At 36.7% G+C, this 22599-nt stretch overlaps 1 protein-coding gene across 1 annotated transcript in view; it reads right to left on the reverse strand.

Annotated features, from left to right (window-relative positions):
* Nucleotides 1-4984: 4984 nt before the first annotated feature.
* Nucleotides 4985-22599, reverse strand: part of LOC149544874 (zinc finger protein-like protein) — a 143549-nt gene continuing 125934 nt past the window's right edge. Inside the window, exons 4-7 of the mRNA XM_089795432.1 lie at nucleotides 7375-8064; nucleotides 6025-6099; nucleotides 5568-5687; nucleotides 4985-5471 (exon numbers count right to left, since the gene is read on the reverse strand). Of these exons, the coding sequence (XP_089651558.1) occupies nucleotides 5211-5471; nucleotides 5568-5687; nucleotides 6025-6099; nucleotides 7375-8064 (1146 nt within the window). The 3' untranslated portion in view covers nucleotides 4985-5210. The remainder of the gene's footprint in view (nucleotides 5472-5567; nucleotides 5688-6024; nucleotides 6100-7374; nucleotides 8065-22599) is intronic.

Here is a 22599-nt window from a genome sequence, read left to right on the forward strand (position 1 = left end):
ATCATGATGACTACACCTTGAAAAACTTGTCATCAAGTAGGCACTTGCATCTCGAAGCTTCAAAGCTTTGGTAAGAAGTTATCAATTTATGAAGGCAGGCGAGTGGCTTGCAAACTTTACATGGTTGTGGCTTGCAAACTTTACATAACTTGCAACAAAGTGACATCTTGGGTTAGGACTTTGGGAAAGATGGTGAGTAAGTGACATCAGACATACAAAATGAGAAGTTTCAAAAAAGCAAGGTGCATAAACTATGGAAAACACTAGCTCTAAATGGGGACGAGGACAGGAAACAACAAAGAGAACCTAGAACTGAAGAGAAAATGGATTATATCATATCTATTGTGTACAAAGTCAAAGCAGTGAAGGATGACTAGAGGAAAGGAACAAAGCATGTGAGACAAAACCAAAAAGGAGTTCAAGCAAAATGTGTATTTACAAAATTTACACACACACACACACACACACACACAGACCCTCATGCAAACTTGTTTACATGTGAGAAAAATGATCCCTTTCTTGATAGGGGCTAGTATGCATGCACCATGCTCACTTCAGAGGTTAATTTGGCATACTTTGAGTAGATAAGTAGGAGATATTTTCTACAACAAATCAAATTGTGATATTGCTATTAGGATTAACTATGTAGTTTTTTAGTCAAACTCATTGACCCATATATTATGAGTAGTGATTAACACATGAATCCATCTCTCGTGAGAATAAATGGAACACTTAACCACTCATTGGATCTAGGTGATGCTCATAAAGGTGAAGCATCGGGGCTTCCCAAGAGGTCACCCATCCCAGTACTACTCTAGCTCAAGCATGCTTAACTACAAAGTTTCCTCCATGGTTAAACCCACACTACTTGCAACCCCATTTGCCCAAGGTAAACTCATTTATGCAAAGGGCATTCAATTGTCTGCCCCCATTTCCCCTTATGAGAATGTAGCTTTTGAATGAACGTAGACTAACTATTTTTGGGAGAAAAACATTTCTTCCCTTAGATGGAATAGGCTCATTAAAACATGAAATCCTACTAGACACAATTAAGCTGGTGAGGGTGTCTTGATCATTTCCAGGTGGAAACTATGCGAAGATTTGGTCCTTCTGGATCTCAGTTGGCTTTTCAATATAAAGATCAACCACTAGAATGCACATGTTGTTTTCTATGAGCATAAGCATTCCTTAATTGAGAAGTCTCTTCCATGAGTCCTCCAGGTTTCTTCTTGCAGTTCTTCAATCGAAGTGGTTTCCAAGAGACGGGAAGTGTGGTGTACATTTGATTTCTTTACACGACTATAGGAAACCTCTTTCGAGGTCTTCATTTTTTGTGATCTTGGATCCTTTAAGTAGCAAAGCCTTTGGTTTAGGCATTTTAGGAGTGAAGCGGATTGGTAGTCTACAAAAGGCTACAAACTAAGACTCTTAGCTTCGATAATGCTTTGCCTTAAGGCATTCCAACAAAATTTAAGTACCTTATCATGTATACTGCTAACCTCTTCCAAAAACCAATGGTATCTATGTAAAAATTTATTTAGGGTTAATACAAATGGTGGTCTTGAAAATAGAGTCGACAACCAAAAGTAAGATTGTGGGGATTCAAAAATAGCACAAAACCTAAAGAAATTTGTCTTTCCCTAGCAAAGCTATCAAAATATTTGTTGGTTAATGTTTTGTTGCCTCAAATTCAATTATTGAAATGACTTTACAAACCCAAAAAAGTAACAGAAGACTCACAATGGACAGATGTGAGGCCCAATTACGCCAAACCCATCATTGAATTTTAGTGGTATAGCTCCCTCATGTAAAATATGTAATGAATGGGAAATCAGTATGCTTTTAACCAAAAAAAGAAATTAATGTGCACATAAAGAAAAAAAACTTCATCATCGCTAAAACAAATAATGAATATATATGAAACAATGTTCATTTACCTCAAACATCCCATAGTATGGATAGGTGAAATAAACCTTAGATTGCCCATAGATGTTATTCAAAGATTACATAACACGTAACCTTGAAAATCATCTGAAAGCAATTCACATAAAAGCATAGAAACAAAGGCTTGGAGGATGGCAACACAATATTTTGATATGCATTCATATATAAAAAACTTAAAATAACACAATCTTTTATATAACAGATAAAACCCAAAATTATGTCTTTCTTTATGTATCTTTTCCCCTTTTCTATTACAAAAAAAAAATCATTTAGATAACACTAGCTAATCCTTTCCACCACAACGGTTACAAAAAGAAATTGGAAACTATTCAATTTTCATTATCAAGAAAAGTAACGGCCTAGAGTTCTTCTAGGTCCACCTTCACATTATCTTCTTCTTCCATGTTTGCATTCAACATAGTGAGGAGGTCCACCATGAAGTCTAGAGTTGTTTCCTTTTCTACCACAATTAGGATAAAGTCAAATTTAACGGGGTCTCTTTCTCCCTCCAGCTCGAAAATATCGCTATCATAACGAGTGTGGCTGGTTCTTAGATCTCAAGTGGCAGTCAACATACCGGAAATGATATCAAATTGTTCCATCTCCACTTCTATAAGGTGATGAAGGGTGCTCTCCTTAATCCCACAAACACACAATAGAAACACAGAAATAACGACGAATTGAGAGAACGAAATATGGGCTTCTTATTATATCCACTTACAGAATTCAGAATTACAATATGCAAACCCACATGAGCGCCTTCCTAACAACAATCTACAAAATAGAGTTGCGACTATCACCCAGAACTACCCTAGACAACCTACAAGTCTTCTTTATATAGTCATTTTTCACTGTCCAAGAAGGTTCTAGACACCAAGCAATAACTCTTGAGGTCAACCAACCTCATACTATATTATTTTAATACACTTTATTACATAGAAATTAACTCAAAATAATTTACAAATTACATTTTCAAATGGCCCACTTTTGGAGACCATAACTAACAAATCGTTGACTTGATGGGCTATTATAGCACTTTTTCAAAAATGACAACTAAAGTTCTACATCTAAATGCGCAAGAGTCCATCAATTGATGTTTGACCTCATTTCAAAGCCATTTAGGCCTTCATCGTTGAGCCTAAAGTTTAGATGGCCAAAATTCGTACCAAAAATCTACAATAACTACACTTATACATATGATATGGCGTTGAAAATCATATGGCAGGCTGAAATGTCTAAGATGAACCTCCACATATGAGATTAGAACAATTTGAGCACATAAGACCAACTTACCAAAATTAGAAAGTTGCCACAAATAGCAACTATGTAGAGGAATAGCCCTTAATGAAAACATAAAACTGAAAATAGAAATATGTTTGGGTGATGCAAGATTGCCCTTACGCCCAAGAAGCTCCTACATCACAAGGTTAGGTTGAAGCACCGGTTTGGGCTCTTCATTATTGTATCCTTCTAGGACAGGAATTCCCATCTTGGCAAGGGAGAATTCGCAGTTGGCGTAACTTGCAAGTGGTCAGAGAACAAGGTGGCAAAGAAATGACTGTACTTGGTTTATAACAACTTTAATTAGCTTATTAATGTGGGTGGTGCATGAGAAATTTAAATAGTGTACTTCACCTCATGACAAGACTTATTTTTCACCAAGTTCAAGAAACATGTCCCATTTGAGATATTACACCAAGATCGACTCATTTAATGCAAAATAACATCATGACGACTGCACCTTGAAAAACTCGTTGGGCAAGTGCTTACTTCCAAAGCTTCAAAGCTTTAGTCAGAAGATATCAATTTATGAAGGCAGACTACTGGATGACAATGTCATCAGGTCACAGGAACATTGAAAGCATGGTCATAGCTTGCAGACTTTACAAAACTTGCAACGAAGCAACAATGTGGGTTAGGACTTTGAAGAACATAGCAATCAAGCAACATTGGACCTACAAAATGAGAAGTTTCAAAAAAAAGAGGTGCATAAACCACGGCTAACAAAAAAGAGGGGTACATAAACCACAGCTAACAATGTCTTCTACGCCTTCTATCAAAGCAAAAAGAGATGCTACTTGAATGAGCCAAGCAAAGTTATCATCACTTGTGTCATCTTTCCCTAATCTATCATTTATTTTCTCATACATTGGCGTTAATATTTAAACATTTATTCCAGGTTTGGCATTAATCAAAGATCAAAGACTGCAGCATGACAACCTTGCAAATTCACTTGGTAGAACACAAATTGAATTAGATTGACACACAAATATTGATTTGGTTTATGAAAAACCAAACAAAAGACAATACAAAAGTTGAATTTTATAAGGTTGAAACAAATAGTTGTGTCAAATGTTTGTGACAATTCTCATCCCTAAGTTCATACATGTTGAGATTAATACTTAGTCCCATCTCACATTTTTTTGTAGTTCACATCACTAGATCTTCGATAAAGAGTATTAACACTTTGTTATCCTCTTTGACAATAGCTCTCCAATTGATTCAACGCCATCTTTGGACATTTTGAAAATACATTAAAGCCTTCGTGCTCAATCTTCTTCACGTCTACATATTTTCATGATGACAAATTCTGTAGTTATACAGTATAGCTAAAGTCTATTGATTACATCCAGATATATTTCAGAAGAGGAATGGCAAAATTTAAACATTTCTAGTAATATTCGTCATTTTTCTTGATTCCACCTTTGTAATGAGAATTCAGCAGATATATATGGGTTTTTTTTCTTCCAAAAGGGATATACATTGTTTGTTGTAGGAGGCCTACTCCAATCCTCGTTACAAGACTCTCTGTTTTAACCACTTATATCATCTGTAGCATGAAAGATGATGATCCTCTGAGGCTTATCTGTCTCTTCTTGGCAGGAATCTATTCACTCTTGCTTCTTTAGGTTTTCTCTTTGGGAAAAAACATTTTGTATGTGGGTATTTAACATGGCTTATTAGGACCATCCTTTTCATCCACCTAAGCTATGTGTAAAGGAAATGTTAATTTAAATTTAAAAAAACATTATTCAATGAGTTTAAAAATAAAGTAGCAACTCCCATTGTGCAGATTGTTAGATCCTATCAGTGAATTGTTTACAAATATCACACATATATAATGAGTAATCTGGAAAACTGTAAGTGACAAATGCTTCTTTATTCTCGAAGTATTAAAAGACATTTCAATTTCCCCTCAGCATCATACATAGGATATCCACTTGGCCAAACCACTAAGAACGACTGCAAAAATATCCCACCACCATTTATCCATCCTCCAGCATTTCTCTATGGACGTGCATACATGACGTGCTACAATATTTATAGTTGTATCTATGGAAAGGTACTTTTCCAGCCAGTGAGATTGTACAGCATGAGCACCGAAGCTCAGAACTCACATCCCTAATTCCTACACTGCTTGGTTGAGCAGAAGCAGTATTTCCAGAGTTGCTGCCAAGTACTGAAAATCTCTTCATAGCAGCTGCAGCTCGTTTTTCTCTCTCTATCGCTTGTGCCTTCAATAATTCCTGTAGAAAACAAATATACATTCTTAGAACCCGTCAACCTTTATGTCATTAACAAATTTTAAGTCTCAAGATGATTTGATGACATTTGACAGCAACCTCTTGAAATGCCTGTGAATTCATGTTAGGCAATGTCTTTCCTTTCTGAAGAAGGTAGGACACACCATCCTGTCCATAATGCACAATTGCAGAAGCTGCTTGTTCATTCAGTGATTTTGCCTGCAGAAGAAACGTCACCCTTAACTGAGAAAAGAGAAAAATAATATATCATAAGAGTAATATTTCACTATAAAATAAAGTTGGACTAATTATAAAGTTCAATTCTCTCCTAGCTTGTTTTATTCAGTACTAAGTGTCAAATCTAGATTACGAAAAAATGCGTTCATTAATGTTGGAGACAATAATGAGCCCTCTCTGCTTCAGAAGTTCAAAAGGCAGGGCAATCTGAACATTCCCATTCAGTCCTTAATGGGATAAAAGGCCAATAGAAATGAAAATAGATTTGACTGCAAGGCCAATAGAAATGAAAATAGATTTGACTGCAAGGCCAATTTACCTGTTCCTTCTCTTTTTCTTTACGCAATTTCTTCATCTCCTTTGCTTTAGCTTTCCTCTTGGCATCTTTCTCAGCCTATAAACGTAACAGGTTAGAGAGGATTCTATCTAGAAAATCAGATCAAACATAAACAACCAGTGAGAATATCGAGAATATTAAAAGACAATCCACAACAGATTAGTACAAGATGGTGTAATCTATTTTCCAATAATGATTAGTAAAAGACCTATAGGAATGCAGAAACTTGGAGAATTTCAACATAGCATGACTCAATAAGGTTTTATGAATGGTAAATGAATATAGAATCAATAAAACTTAAAAACAGAAACTTGAGGCGTCGCCAAAATCATCAAAGCCAAAGGCATACAGTTTAACCACCAGCGGAAGTGTATCAACCTATTGCTCAGCAATATTAAGGCATGAAGAAAAATTTAAAACAGTAGTTGACTGGCTCAAAAAAAACAGGAAGAAGACTTTGCAATAATATCATTGTTACCAAAGCAATCTTCATATAACTGCAGCCACATGTACAGTGGGTGCATAACGAATTCAGCAGTGCACTATCCCCAAGAGAGACTTCAGTCTTCAACTCAAAGAATTTTAATCTGAGTTCAAGGACCAAACTAACCCCTGGAATGCATTCCTAGGTGAGCAAACACAGGGAAGTACAGCAGTGTAAACCTGAGATGCTGAAGTAGGATTCCGGACCAAACTCCACACTAGTCAACATATCTGACCTCTCAACGGGCCAAACCCCTGAAGGTAACCCTCACTAATAACCTCTAGTGACACATCTTATATGTTTCTGTCTTATACATATGTATCATTGGTTAATATATCTAGTTTTGGGTAACTCTAGTCTGTATCAACAAGATTATAATCTCTGGATCCTCTATGCTCCTTTCCATCTATATGGCTGTTCTGTTTAAAAAAACCCATCTTTTCCAAGTGATCTTCACCTAGGATCTTTTTCCCTTTACTCTTCATAAGTTTATTTTTACTGAAAAAGAAAATAGAATCTTTTCATTTCCACCACAAAGAGGTCAACAAAATAAAGCCATCATATGATCACTGGAGTTAAGCAGAAATTTCAAAGTAGGATCAGAGACCACTGAACTTATGGGAAGAATAAAAAGTGAAGTTGCATTGAAATGATTAGTTATAAAGAATGCTCGAAAAAGAAACCAATCATCTATGAACACAAGAAGCATGTTTCCGTGTTGCCTTGAAAAATGTAGTTATGGTTTTTCAGAGGTCCACTAGACAATTTTTGAAGCCAATGCATTTCACATTAAACAAAACTCCAGCATCTTAGAATTCATTTAAATTGATCTGCAAAATTCACATTACCTGCTTTGCCGCTTGGGCAGCTTCAGTTTCTGCTGCCAGTGGACTTGGCACATTGGCCACATGCCAATCCCACTTATCAGGATATGCAGCCATGAAACGCCGAAATACATTTCTTGTATCCTTGTCTGCTGCCAATACATATGGTGTCCGACCTCTCTCATCTTTAATGCAAGGGTCATTGCCTTGCTCCAGCAGCTCAAGAACGTGTGATGTGTTACCAGATTTTGCTGCTTCGTGGAGCGGGGTTGATTGGTTTACTATTGTTGTGTTGCTGACATTACTAACATCAGAAATGCATAAACCATCAAAATGTTCCAACTCAGAAGAAACTCCAGGAATTATTTCCTTTTGTATTTTCTTCTTGTTTTTCATTTTGATTTCAGTTACCACTTTGTTATTCTCTTTCTCTCTATCTGAGCTTGTAGCTGGTTCTTCTGGTTGTTTGGGAACTTGGTTCTCTGCTCTTTCAGGGAAGTGTATGCATGTCAATTGACTGTAGATCCTGTTTGCTTCTTTCAGTGTTGGTCTGCGTGTGGTGAATGGTATGCGTCTAACACGAGTATCATGATAACTCAGAGGTGGGTTTTCACCAGCGAAAAAGATCTGACCATTGCTTGAAGGAGCATGAACATATATGCTCAATGCTAAGTCCAAGTAACATTTCCACACAGCAAGCAACTCTAGAATTTCCTGTATAGAACAATCATATAAGAAGATTACTCTGCAATATTTCACCAGAGAAGTGAAAAAAACATAAAAAGAAAACTGTTACAATTTAACAAAATAGCAATTGCTGATAGTATTCTGCAAAAAAATTCTACTGAATGCAAGCAGACACACACTTATCAGTGAATGGTGACATATGAAAACTGCTAAAAAGAGATAGAACATGGAAGACAGGTTGAGGAAGAAAATAGATGTTTTGTAGACATAGATATGTATCCAAACATATTCCAAAGGCCAAATATTCACACCCGTGTCAATAAAATATGAAGATTGTTCTAAAGGTCATAAACAGATAGATCTACCCAAGTTTTATCACTGCAAAGAAGGGATAGGATTTAATAGAGATTACTGAATGTAGAATTCATCTATAGTATGTCTGTCTTCCAATATAAGCTTATAAAATATATTTAAAAAACCGTGGAGTCCAGCTTCATATAGCTAAAAAATTATTCAAGTAATAGATGTGGTAATGTACTAGCAATTGGTGTAACAATAACATGACATGTTAAAATACCTCTCACTGCAAAAGGTAGTCCAATAGAAATCTTTCATGACTAAGCTGATAAAATCAGACAAGAAAAATATATAAAGAACTGTTAAATTTAAACATGAGATGTCAAAATGCCTCTCACTGCAATAGCATGACCCAATAGAAATATTTTCTGAATAAGATAATAAAATCAGACAACATACATAAAGAATTATTAAATTAATAAATTTAAACAAAACGTCAATTTGTATAGAGAGAAAAATATTCAATTACTAGTGAGATGGACGGATTGGAGGCACAGCCATTCTTGTGGGCTGGGAGGCAAATGAATGCTCCTGGTTAGAACTGCAATGTGATGGATATTTGTATAGATGCATATGGACCTTCATGGAGCAACTTGTATGGATAAGTATTTATTAAGTATTTCATTTATCTACTCATTGTAGTCTCTCTCTTGTATTTTTATACGTACTATAAGAGCTATTTGTCTTGATCTTTTCCTCCGACAATGTTCTTGTAGGAAGAGGGAGAATAATATCAGATTCAGAGGGAGTTTGACACTTCTTCAAAGGCAACTTTGAATGAGGAGCTCATATAATTGATATTCAGAGGGAGTTCGAAATTCCATGTGTGACTGCATGATTTAATGGGCCTGCCCCCATCATGAGGAAGTGACGACTTCCAAATGATGATCATTTGTATTTGCAAAAGTTATTGAAAGGTGAAGATCTTACAACAACTTAATTTTCTATTATGATGGATATCTTACGATGTCTATGCAAATCATGATAGATAATACTTTGCATGGTGGATGTTTATATGGTACGCATTATGAGAATGTGTGTGCACATATCTTATAAACATTTTTGAGTACATGGTGAATGTTATGCAAATTGATATCCTGGAGGCCATTACATAGAGTACTCGATGAATATCATATGACTTGATGTTCATGAGGCCATTACTCACAATACTTGGTGAATATCTTCCATCTCGACATTCTTGATGCCATTACTCAAAGAGTATTTGGTGAATATCATATGTTGATCTTCTGGAGGCCAATACTCATGATATCAAATGTGATATCAAATCTTATTGAGTACATGGTGAATATCATATGTTGAATTCTACAGGCCATTACTCAGAGTACTTGGTGAATATCATATGTTGACATTCTGGAGGCCAATACTCATGTGATTTTGAAATGGTGAATATCTGTTGATATTTTGCAAGCCATCATTCAAAGTATTTGATGAATATTATATTCTGGAGGCCAATACTCATGATATCAAAATGGTAATTTGTCATTCCTAATATTATCAATGGTGTAGTATCTATCTTGTATTCTAGCTAAGAGCGAGTGTTAATATTTGGTAGCTTCAGTTGGATAAACTTATAAGACTACACTGAAGTTATATACAAGAGTGATATATATGTGTGTGTGAGGTTGTGTAGTTAAATAATAAAGTACTATATTAATTAAATATTAAAGAATAGACATGTCCCTTGACATGTCTATCCATATTTCATTCACAATATAAAAGGAGATTGTTGCACTGGAACACAAATACAAATGTTTGAAATTCTTTTGAACAATAAAATCAGAATTCCAAATTATTAGTGATATTGTTAAATAAAATTATTATATATCATTAACTACAAATCTGAATCATGATATATCTATTGCTACTACACTATAGTTGTCAGTGTCACTACTGACATGATTAATTTAATTGCGGTTACACTCCTTTCATGGTGCAAGAGCATCTTGGGTCTTTGAGCAATCTTGCATCAAACAAAAAAAAAAATCTTGTTTTTCTGTACTAGTCTGTTGTTTGCGAAGTAGCCGTTGCTATTTTTGGTTTCAGGTTGCAGGCAACTAATATGTTGTCAAGGACCTATCCTAGATCCTTGTCCTAAGTGTGCATGTCCTGATGTTTCATAGTCTTCGAGTTTTGTTTCGTTCTTTGTGGTCTTTGTTTCCTGTAGTTTTCATCCAGCAAGGCATATTGTTTTTATTGACGCAGTTTCCTATGCTGACGTGGTGTCTTGCGCAACTGGGAGTCGACTCCTAATTTGTGTTTGGACCTATTCCTAAGAGTGCATGATCTTATGTTGTCCTTTGCTTGGGTTTTGGTTTGCTCTTCCAAGATTGGACCTATAATGTAATTAAATACCTAATGATGCAAGAGCATCCTGGGTGTAAGACCAATCTTGCATCACCCAAAAATATTTTCTTTTCAGTCTTTTTCTATTTTAATAAGGACTAGTAGACAGAGTGGTTATTATTTATGGGAACTTGTTATTTTTAGTAAGTCTCTCATACGAACTTGAAATGTTCTCATTTTCTAGATGAAGGTTCATTTTAAAGTTATAAGGCTTCCATAAAAATCACATTGCTACAGCTTAAGTATTGGAGAAGTTATTGTGGATTTTCGGTGGGAAAATTTGTAGAAAAATCTTCAAGCTCATCATTGGAGTCCTTAAAGTGCCTGGATGAGGTCCGAAAACTCGATGGAAGGGCACTTGCATTGTTTCAATGACTGTAGATCAGGAGTTGGCATTTCCAAAAAGTGGTTATAATAGCCAATCGAAGCAATGATTTGTGAGTTATGGTCTTTCGAAATTGGGCTACTGAAATTTCTAAAATAATTTGTCAAAAATGTATTTAGCCGACTCTATATGTATTGTTAGGGTCTATCGGCCCTAGGTATTAAGTTTGAATATTTAGAATTTTCTTGGGTGGCATAAATTACCTATTTAAGAAAGCCCTGAACATTGTCTTGGACAACTCTAGGTGATAGTTGGCAGCTTATCTTGCAGATTACTGTAATGAAGGCGTCCATGTGGGTTAGCATATTATACTTGTGAATTCTGTAATTCCACATTTGCAGCACAAATAAGAAGTCCATATTTTGTTCTTGCATTTGCTGTTGTTTCTTTGTTTTTTTGTTATGGTTTATGGCATTAAGGGGAGCACCCTTCATCAAGTGGTATCAGAGCTAGAGTTCTTAAGTGTATGGACAGATCGCCGACTATGAGGCAGTTCGCACAAGGACCGTGGTTTAGACTGAGCGCGTAGACAGATCGCTGATTGAGAGGCAATTTGCACTAGGGTTTCAATGGAAGCGCAAAAATGCCTCCACGAAGAGAGCGTGGCGGAAGAGTTGTAAGTGTTACACCTAAGGGTTTTAGAGCCCTCCAAAGACAAATGCAAGCATTGGAAGAACAAATGTGTAGAGGAATAAATCTTCCCGTAAGAGATGAAAGCGAGGATGAGGATGAAGTAGAAGACAATGTCGGAGCAGAAGCAGTTCTAAACCCAGAGGACGAGAGGCTTTTAGGGCCATCTCCAAGATTGGAAAAAGACCTAAGTTTGAAGTTCCCACATTTTCGGGAAAATTTAACCCAGAGGAGTTGATCAATTGGATCAATAAACTGGAGGAGTACTTTGAGTATGAAGATATTGAGGACCCTGATAAGGTCAAGTTTGTGAAGGAAAAACTGAAGGGACATGCAAAGATTTGGTGGCAGGAGGTTCAGTTGGAGCGAAATAGAAACGGAAGGACAAAATCACCAGATGGGAACGGATGATAGCTAAACTGAAACGACAATTCATTCTCGTGGATTATAAGCTTGATTTGTTGAAGAAGATGCAAGGGTTGAAGCAAGCAGGAAAATCTGTTCAGGAGTATACTAAAGAGTTCTACCGAGTTCTCATTAGAACCGGCCATGCAGAAGCTGATAAGGAGAAAGTGGCCCATTATCTTAATGGGTTAAGGCCAAGAATTCAAGATGCGCTAAGTTTGGTTCGAATGAACAATATTGAGGAGGCATACCAGTTTGCCCTAAGAGTTGAGGAGAAACTGAGCAAGAAATTTGACAACAAGAATAGTGGAAAAGGTCGCAGTGAAAGATCTGGTGGACAATCTTATGATGGCCGTAATGATGATTAGAAGAACAAGGATGAGGCTGGGAGTAGCAGTCAGAACCAGAGGGAAAACAATTCCAATGGTTCCCATGATCAGAACAATAAAGATCAAAGAGGAAGAGGCAGAGGACAAAGATCTGGAAGAGGAGGCTTCCGTGGAAAATGTTTTCACTACAGAGAAGAAGGGCACAGAGCATTTGAATGTTCCCAGCGCCAAGGAAGGACAAATCAAAGAATAGAAGGCCAGGCCAGAGTTGCACATGTTGATGAAGATGTCAAATCATCACATTCTAAAGATGCTGAAAGAGGAGAAGTCCTAGTTAACAGAAGAGTCCTGCTGATTGGTGAGAATGAACCTGATCAAAGGAGCTTGTTTCGCACAAGGTGTCAATGTGAAGATAAGTGTTGTGATGTGATCATTGATGGTGGAAGTACTGACAATCTGGTGTTTGATAAGTTGAGGGAAGAAAAGTTGCTGATAAACCTAAAAAAGTGTAGTTTTGTAAAGGAGTTGGTGTACCTAGGATTTGTAGTCTCTGCAGAAGGTCTGAAAATGGACCAAGAGAAAGTGAAGGCTATCCTTAAATGGCCTACTCCAAGGAGTCCAACAGAGGTAAGATCTTTTCATGAACTACTAGCTTTTATAGAAAGTTCATAAGAGGTTTTAGTAGTATTTGTGGACCCTTGACTGAAACAATGAGAGGGGATAGGAAAGAATTTAAGTGGACTGTAGGAGTAGATAAGAGTTTTAATCTGTTGAAACAAAAAGTTACTGAGCAACCTGTTTTAGCACTTCCTGATTTTAACAAGGTGTTTCAAGTAGACTGTGATGCTAGTGGTACTACAATAGGAGCTGTTATGAGCCAAGAAGGTATACCTGTTGCTTATTTTAGTGAGAAGTTGAATGATGCAAAAAGAAAATATTCTATTTATGATCAGGAATTTTATGCTATAGTTCAAGCATTGAAGAAGTGGAGACACTATCTTCTTCCTAAGGAGTTTGTTTTGTATACTAATCATCAAGCTTTGCAATATTTGAATAGTCAAGGAAAATTGAACTAAAGGCATTTGAAGTGAGTGGAGTTTTTGCAAAGTTATACATTTGTTTTAAAACACAGGAGTGGAAAGTCTAACAGAGTTGCAGATGCTCTTAGTAGAAGACAACTTTTGCTAACAGAAATGCAGATAGAGGTGGTTGGGTTCAAGGAACTCAATACCTTGTATCCAAATGATCCTAATTTTGGTGAAGCGTGGAAGGCTTGTAGAGAACCTGTTACACTTGACAAGACAAAGTGGTTGGATTTCATGATCCAGGATAGTATGTTGTTCAAAGGAAGCCAACTGTGCATTCCTAGAAGTTTAAGGAGAGAGAATCTTATCAAGAAGCATAGTGCAGGATTGGCTAGACATTTTGGCAGAGATAAGACCATTTCTTTGGTTGCTAAGAATTATTACTGGCCATAGTTGTAACAAGATGTGAAGAAGTTTGTACAGAGTTGTAGAGTATGTCAGATGGTAAAAGGAGTAAAGAAAAATACAGGGTTGTATCAACCATTACTTGTACCAGAGAAGCCGTGGGAGGATGTCAGCATGGATTTTGTTCTTGGATTACCAAGGACTCAGCATGGGCATGATTCTATTTTTGTGGTGGTTGACAGGTTTTCCAAGATGGCACATTTTATTCCTTGCAAGAAGACTAGTGACTCAATCGGAGCAACGGTTCGTGAGTTATGGTCTTTCAAAGTTGGGCTACCAAAATTTCTAAAATAATGTCAAAAATGTATTTAGCCAACTCTATATGTATTATTAGGGTCTATCGGCCCTAGATATTAAGTTTAAGCATCTAGAACCTTCCCCGGTGGCATAAAATTGCCTATTTAAGAAAGCCCCGAACATTGTCTAAGACAGCTCTAGGTGATAGTTGGCAGTTTGTCTTACAGAATACCGTAATGAAGGTGCCGATGCGGGTTAGCATATTGTATTTGTGAATTCTGTAATTCCACATTTGTGGCGCAAATAAGAAGTCCATATTTTGTTCTCGCATTTGTTGTTGTTTCTTTGTTTTCTATTATGGTTTGTTAGCCGACTGGATGGTTCCGGCAGTATTTTGCATTCTGTAGTCGACAGTCCGGCGGTGTTCCTGTAGCCGACAGTCCGGCGGTGTTCCTGTAGCCGACGGTCCGGCGGTGTTTCTGTAGCCGACGGTCCGGTGGTGTCCCTGTAGCCGACGGTCCAGCGGTGTTCCTGTAGCCGACGGTCCGGCGGTGTTTCTATAGCCGACGGTCCAACGGTAAATAGTTTGTAACGGATAGAACAATTGTGGCCGACAGACCCCTTCGGGAAGGTTCGGCAGTAGTATTTATATCCCGTCTGGGATCATTGTAAATCATCATTCACTTACTATTGCGGATACTATGCTACTATTCTGCTGTTATTTTCTGTATGCGTTCATTTACTTTACCTGTACGGTAAACATGGTTTATGGCATTACGGGGATCACCCTTCACCACCTAACTAGTCAACTTGTGGCTTAGCTGGCTATCTAAGAAGCTTGGTTAGATGTAGGAGTGGATCATCTTAGAGGAAAAGAACATAGAAGATGCGAGCTTGGACTCTGATTTTACAATTCTCATTGTATATGACCACAACCCGAAAGGTCTCACAACCGAGCATGTTGTCTTCTTTGTATGTGAAGTGAAATAATCACACCTATTGAATGCTCTATATGGCCTCTTGTTCCTTGATTTATTCAAAACAGCTTTTGTGTGTAACTCTTACCAAGGGTAACTTGGGGTTTCCGCCTTGGGTATTCTCTCCCTTGCATCATGCAATGATATGTTTATTGATGTTGTTCTAATGTTGTCATAATAAATTAGTAGACTTTTTGATATCACAAATATTTTTTGTTTTAGCATATATCGAGAAAATGTTTCTTTGCAAGGGATGCTTGGCCATCCCTGGGATAGACAAGGGACATATGAGATGTCCCCAACTACATTGGCGATGGCTAGGCATTTGCTGTGTTTTTTCTCATCCTCGATTATGTGGACGTGTTCAAGGACATTTCCATATTTTTTTCTATTTGGAGGGGATGGCAAGAAGACGGACCCAGTGTTTTCCCATTCCCGAAATGTCTGAGCGGACAAGTTGTGGATAAAAGATTGAGAGGTAGGGATGTGTTAAAATGTGCTACAATAAACTTCTATTAACTGATACATTCTTCTTGCATGAAAGACAAGAGTTGCAGCTAGCTGAATTTGGATTCGATGTCCCCAAGCAATATAAGAAATCCTTGTTTAATTGTTTCCTACATCTCCTCAACACCTGACTATAATCTCTTCAAAAATGATGGCCAATGATTACTCCAAAACATGGACATCTAGTATTCGCTTCAATTTAAAAAGTAGACAACATAACTCTTTTATTTCATGACATCAGCATACCCTAGGGTGAGTAGCATTTTATTGCGTAAGTATTCCAAGAAAATGGAAACCTCCTAGAATAAGATAGATATGATAAGATAAGATAAATATATTTTCCAACAAAAGACCATGAAGGTCTAAGGGACTGAAAAACATACAGGGAGGAAACCGCCAGCAACAAAAACACCAAACAGTGTCTGCAGAAGAGCAAGACAAAACAAGAAAGCAAAAGACCAAGAACCAAGAGTGACAAACCACCTAACAACTCCTCACGGGCGAGTAGTCAAAGAATAAAGGGGCACTGCTCAGGACAAGGGCAAGCCCCAAGTCACCTCGATGAACTGTGCGGAGTCGAGTAATGTTGTCGACTATAACCCCTACAAGGTCTCACGGATCTAGTGTGAGTCAAAGTTTGGCAAAGGGGTCTCTTCGTTCCCTTGGCCAAAGCCCTAGGAGCGAAGAATGAGGTGATGAGAAGATCGATAAACGGCGCCGAAGGGGACTGAGGCTGCAAGATGTGATCTCGAAGCTGCAAAGCATCCTGAAGATACAGTGTCAAATATTGCTGATCCATGTACCTAAAGAAAGAAGAGAGAGAAGTACACACTCTAAACAAGCAATTGAACCTCCCTCTAATTTCATAAAAGTTAATATAAAATGGCCAACATTAAAAGAATTTTATCTTTCCTTAAGAAATTGTTATTTGCTTGCAAAACTTCAACAAATTTGTTGTTGATAGTACTCCTAAATACAACAAAGATAAATCACTTATGTCCAATCTCTAATTCCACAACTTTCAGCACAAAATGACTCTATATGAATCACGCAATATTGGGTAAGGAAGATCTTTCATTCCCAAATCCTATCTCTACCTTATGGTTTTCATCCTACAACAACTATTGAACAAACCTACTCAACCTCCACAACTAGGGTTTCAAGAAACTATCAAATATTTAGAATATCAAGAATAAGGAAATGACTTCTTTCAACCTCCTTTTATTACCCCTCGGGATCTGTCTAAAGTTACATTTTATAGTTTTTTATAGCTTTCTAGAGAAATATCATAGTTTTAATTTACTTTTGAACTGTATGACTCACTTCATCATTAAAAATAGTTATATTTCCACAAAGCCATCAAGTTGGAAAATACTAAAATGATCCAAATATGGATTTTGACCACACCAAAATAACCTTAAATTCTAGTGAAACCAAACCTTATGAAAATTGGTTCTTTCCAAAAATAGGAACCTCTCCGAGAAATAGGATCTCTCGAAGTATTGAAATTGCATTTGGAAAGTACCATTGGACTCATCTTGATCACCTAAGCTCACTCCCACTCAAAACTGCTTGATAAAGCTGGCATTCTCAAGAACCATGGAACTTCCCAAAAAAGTTGGAACAGACCAAAAAGGGAAATTTATAGCACTCTCAAGCCACTAAAGGAACCACGAAGGTTCACTTTAAAATATTTCATTTTGTTCTGTCACCTAAATATCTAAAAAGGTTTTTGAGAATTCCAAGTAGCACAAAGTCATTTATGGAATTACTCCTAACCTTGTATGGGTTGTCAGGTCTATTCCTCATCTCGATAAACTGAATAGTCAAAGGAACAATTTGAGCACCAAAAATATGAATGACAAGTGTTTTATTTGGACAACGGTTCTATTGATGTTTTAATAATGGTCCAAAAATCATCGTGTTTGGAGTTACACGTTCAAGTCGACCACCTATTGGAGATCAAATTGTAGGCATGTTGCACAAGTTGAAAGGGTAAACATATTAGATTATGTTTAGTATCCTAAGTTCTTGCTATATTTAGTTGGTTGTTCTGGAACCTTAGTTAATGGTCATTTAGGCTTTATTTTTAGTTATCTTTATCTAGTCTATTTTTAGATGTCTTTATTTAGAAAACATAAGAATTTTGATGCAAATTAGTAATAAGGGTTTTAGGTGCAACTGATTCACCACCACACCCACTCTCACCCCTCTCTCAGTTGCTTGTTGCCTCATTTCCAACAATTAGTATCATAGCCTAATCCCTTGAAGGAAGTCCAACAGCTTGAGGGAGATCTGAAGAAGGAACCTTACAAGAACAATCCAAGGTTTGATGGAACTCGCTACGCTCTATGGAAGAGCCGCATTATAGTCCATCTCATATGTATCGATGGAGATTGTTGGAGGATTACCAGTTTATATACAATGTTCCCCCAAACCCTACTACTCAAGAGATCGTTGATGCTAAAGCAAATATTAGGACCAAGGAAGGTTTGTTGAGTGCTTTTACAAATGAAGAGATGACCAATGTAATGGAATTGGAGACAACCAATGAAATTGTTGAGAAAACATGTGTCCCAACCTTGCAATATTTTCTAGACAGTTCCAAAAGTAGTTGGGAAGTTTTCTACATGGTGCCTTGGGAAAGGTAAAATGAGTTATCAAAATATGCCCTGTCCATAGTATAATATAGGAGGACCATTTTTAGATGTTATATGACACTTGTCATGACAACTATGAAGGTAAAAAATAGGGAATAAGATTTTGGACGTGAGACACTATTTTTAACCTGGTTCATGCCTATTTTGGATAATACACGTATCAAAGAGGTTTTGCACATGATATTGTAAAATGGTAAACCACAAGCGGTTTCTAGGTTGAGAGAAGACTATTAAAATAGGGCTTGGGGAGGAGTTTGAGCATTGAGTTTTGTTTGCAAGATCAGGTGCTAGAAGGGCATTTGTGAAGTTCCTCCCGGATTGAGTGGAGGTGATACTCTTGTAAGAAATTGCATTGCAAGTGTGTTGGAGTTTTTATTGATTTGATAATGCATTATGTAGAGCTTACAATGTGGGGTTTTTCTCCTATAAGCATTTCCCCATGATGAATCATTGTGTTATGCGTTCATTGTTGTTTCATTTTATGCACTTGTTTATATCTTAAAATCTTTGTAATAGTTAAGTTGTTATTTGCATAATCGTCCTCTCAAGATTAGCATAGGAAGCAATTCTGCAAACCTTTGCTTCCTTTAAGTCATATTACAGCCTAGCCAATTTTGGTTCCATTTGTTGGGTACAGGGTTTTTTTAGCTAATCAAGGTTTAAGTGGGAGCTTGTGCAGAGTATTTCATTTTCTATATTGCAAGATAGTAAAGATAGCAAGCATGTGGGGAGGATTGATGTAGAGTAATTTTTTGGTACAAACTTTGAAATGTAGAAGTTGAAGATGGAAGATCTACTAATTGATCAAGATCTATGGGAAGCAGCGGATGAAAATGTCCTAAGGCCTACGAATCCAACTTTAGCTCTACCAATATGATGTAATAGATAGAAAAGCTAAAGGTCTGATAAGATTGTGTCTTGCAAACTCAACTCTAATAAATGTCCATTAAGAATCTACTTCAAAGAAGTTTTGAAAGAAGCTAAGTAAGATATGTCATAAAAAATCACTTGTTGGTTGTCTACTTTCTAAGGAGATGAGAAGGAAGGTCTCTCTACATGTCAAAGAGGATTTGAGTGTTCAAAGAAGATCAAGTGAAAGAGGCAAGAACAAAAACCAACATGGTCATTCTAAGTCTAGGAATAAGGGGAGATAAAAATCCCCTAGTAAGCCCGAGACAATTTGTTGGAACTATAGCAAACCCGGTCACTTCCAAAAGGACTGCAAAGAAGAAAAGAAGAGGAAGAAGAAGAAGAAGCAAGATCCTGATTCTAAGTCCAAGAAGGAAGATGGAGAAGCCTTTATTGCAATCTTGGCTACTCATGCAGGTGACAATGCATGGCTGATAACTCTTTCATCATTCCACATGACTCTTAATAGGAACTGGTTTAGTAAGTATGAAAAGTTTAATGGTGGTAAGGTGTATTTGGGTGATAACTCTTTTCTTGATATTGTTGGTTGTGCAAGTGCTAATGTGAAAATTTTTATGGTAGACTTAGAAGATTCGATGGTATCTTGCATATCCCGCGACTAACAAATGTGCATGCATAGTTTTCTAAAGCAGACGTAAAAATGACAAGAGGTGCAATGGTGATAGCAAGAGGAAGCAAATTGGGTACATTGTACTAACTTGATGCATGCACGATTGAGTGCAATAGTACTTTTGATAAGATTGCAAGAAAGGCTACTCTGTTGGAAACGGAGAGGATTTCTTCTTTAGTAGATGGTCATGGATTTTGGGTAGCCAGGGGTGCTCTATCTAGTGAATCAAAGTTGCTTGTAGAAAAGATGATGTTATGGCACCAGAGACTCGGCCATATAGGTGAGAAGGGTCTACAGACCTTGAAAAATAAGAATCTGCTTGATGGTTGAATGATTGCAATCGAGTTTGATTTTTGTGAGCATTGTATCTATGGTGAACAAAACCGCATTCGATTTTACTCAACTTCTCATAAGTCTCCATGTATTTTGGATCTAATCCATTTGAATGGATATGGTCTAGTTGATGTTACTTCTATTGGTAGATTAGTTTATTATGTTTCTTTCGTTGATGATTTCAGTATTAGAATGTGGGTTTAATTTCTTGAGTAAATCTGAAATTTTTAATCATTTCGAAGAGTTTAAAGCAATGGTTGAGTTGCAATCTAGAAAGAAGATCAAATGTTTAAGAACAGATAATGGCGGTGACTATTGCTCCAATAATTTTGATGCATTTTGTAAAGATTGCAGTATTGAGAGACAGAAGACACCTCCATATTCTCTGCAATAGAATGGAGTCGCAGAAAGAATGAACAAGACCTTAATGGAGAAGACAAGGTGTATGCTGAGTGGTGTTGGATTGGAACAAAAGCTCTGGGTTGAAGTTGTAGCCACTGCCTGCTACGTGATAAACAAGTCTCCTACTTCAGTGCTTGTTGATAAGATGCCAATGGAAACATGGTTGGGCCACAAGCAAACAAAATTGGATAAAAAGCTTTTTATCAAAAATCAAATACAATTATGGTGTGAAAAGATACAAGCTTTGGGATCTTGTTGCACAAAAGGTATTTTATTCAAGAAATGTTATTTTTAGAGAAACTAACTCTTTTAAGAACTTGCATTACAAGTGTGTTGTGATCTTCATTGGTTCAATAATACATTATGCAGGGCTTACAATGTACGGTTTTTCTCCCATAAGTGTTTCCCCATGATAAATAAATGTGTTATGTGTTCAATGTTGTTTCATTTATGCACTTGTATGTATCTTAAAATCTTTGTAATAGTTGTTATTTGCATAATCGTCCTCTCAAGATTAATGTAGGAAGCAATTTCGCATACCTTTGCTTCCTTGCACATATGAAGAAGACAAAGAGGTAAAGGTTGTCAAGTTGTGGAGATTGAAAGATATATATCAAGGCTGAAGATGAGTGAAGAAGAAAACATTACTTCATTCACATTTAGGGTAAATGATATTGTGACTGCAATGAGATGTTCTAGAGCCTAGAGGTATCGTGGAAGAAGATGAGATTGTTGCAAAGCTGCTGAGATCACTAGCCACTGCCTATTGTCACAAAGTTGCAGCCATTGAGGAAATTAGAACTGTGACAAATGTAAAAAGAGATAAGCTGATTGGTAAGCTTACTACATTTTCATTGAGTACTTTTGGTGATGCACTACCTAAGGTTGAGACTGCATTCAAAGCTAATGTACCTAAGTGAAGAACATACAATTATACTGAGAGGGGGGGTGAATCGGTATAATAACAATTTTGCCAATTTAAAACTTAAATCCAAACAGTAACTTAAAATACTGAAATAAACAGTTATGCACATCAACACAAGGACACAAGATTTACGTAGAAACCCAATGCAGGAAATACCACAGCAAATAATTGCTTTACATATAAACTAGTCCTTTTACAAATTAGTTTGTTGGCTCCGACCTACTAGAAGCACCAACCCCCACTACTGTCTTCTTTGTGAGCACCGACTTACTACACACAAACTTTTTCCACCTTGGCAATGTTGCTAATTCAACTAATGATGGACACCCTTTTTAGCACGACTTTTTTTCTTACAAACCGGTATATATCTGCTTTGGATATGCACTCACATCTGAAAATAATAAATATTCTTATTAAATATCTTCTATAGAGCAGTAATCCATCTTATTTAATCTTTTCTTTTATCATACAAACATTTGTTTAAAATGTATGTATCAGATTTAATAAATCTGAATATATTCTTCTATCTTTTTTACTCCATTGATTTGGTCCACACACACTATCCTTTCTTCCACTCTTCATAAATATTCTTCTTTATTACATCTGCACATTTCTCTCTCCTAATAATTTTATTTCCAAAATCTTTATATACAAGATTGATACCCTTTTGAAATGACCCATCCTTCCAACTTATAATGATAATAATCTTTGTTTATTATTACTTACTCGTACTTTGTAATCTGCGGTGACTTATTATAAATTTTCTTTTATTGAAGTTTCCGTTTTTATTAAATTATATTATGATTGCTTTGATAGCTTAGCCGCTGACCCTTAACAAACCAATTCTATTAAGTTCCTTTGTCTTGCGTGGCTTCATTTTATGCCTGGGTGACACTTTTTCTTCAGTCCAACTTCGCCGTTTTTATGATATGCGACTAAGATTGTTTACCCACATACGATTTTCAGAATGACACTGCTCCTTACAAAATTTTGATGCCATATGCTTTATATTCCACATATG

This window comes from Cupressus sempervirens, chromosome 8 (assembly GCF_028749045.1).
Source record: "Cupressus sempervirens isolate cs-2001-9-10 chromosome 8, ASM2874904v1, whole genome shotgun sequence".
Classification (NCBI taxonomy): Eukaryota; Viridiplantae; Streptophyta; class Pinopsida; order Cupressales; family Cupressaceae; genus Cupressus; species Cupressus sempervirens.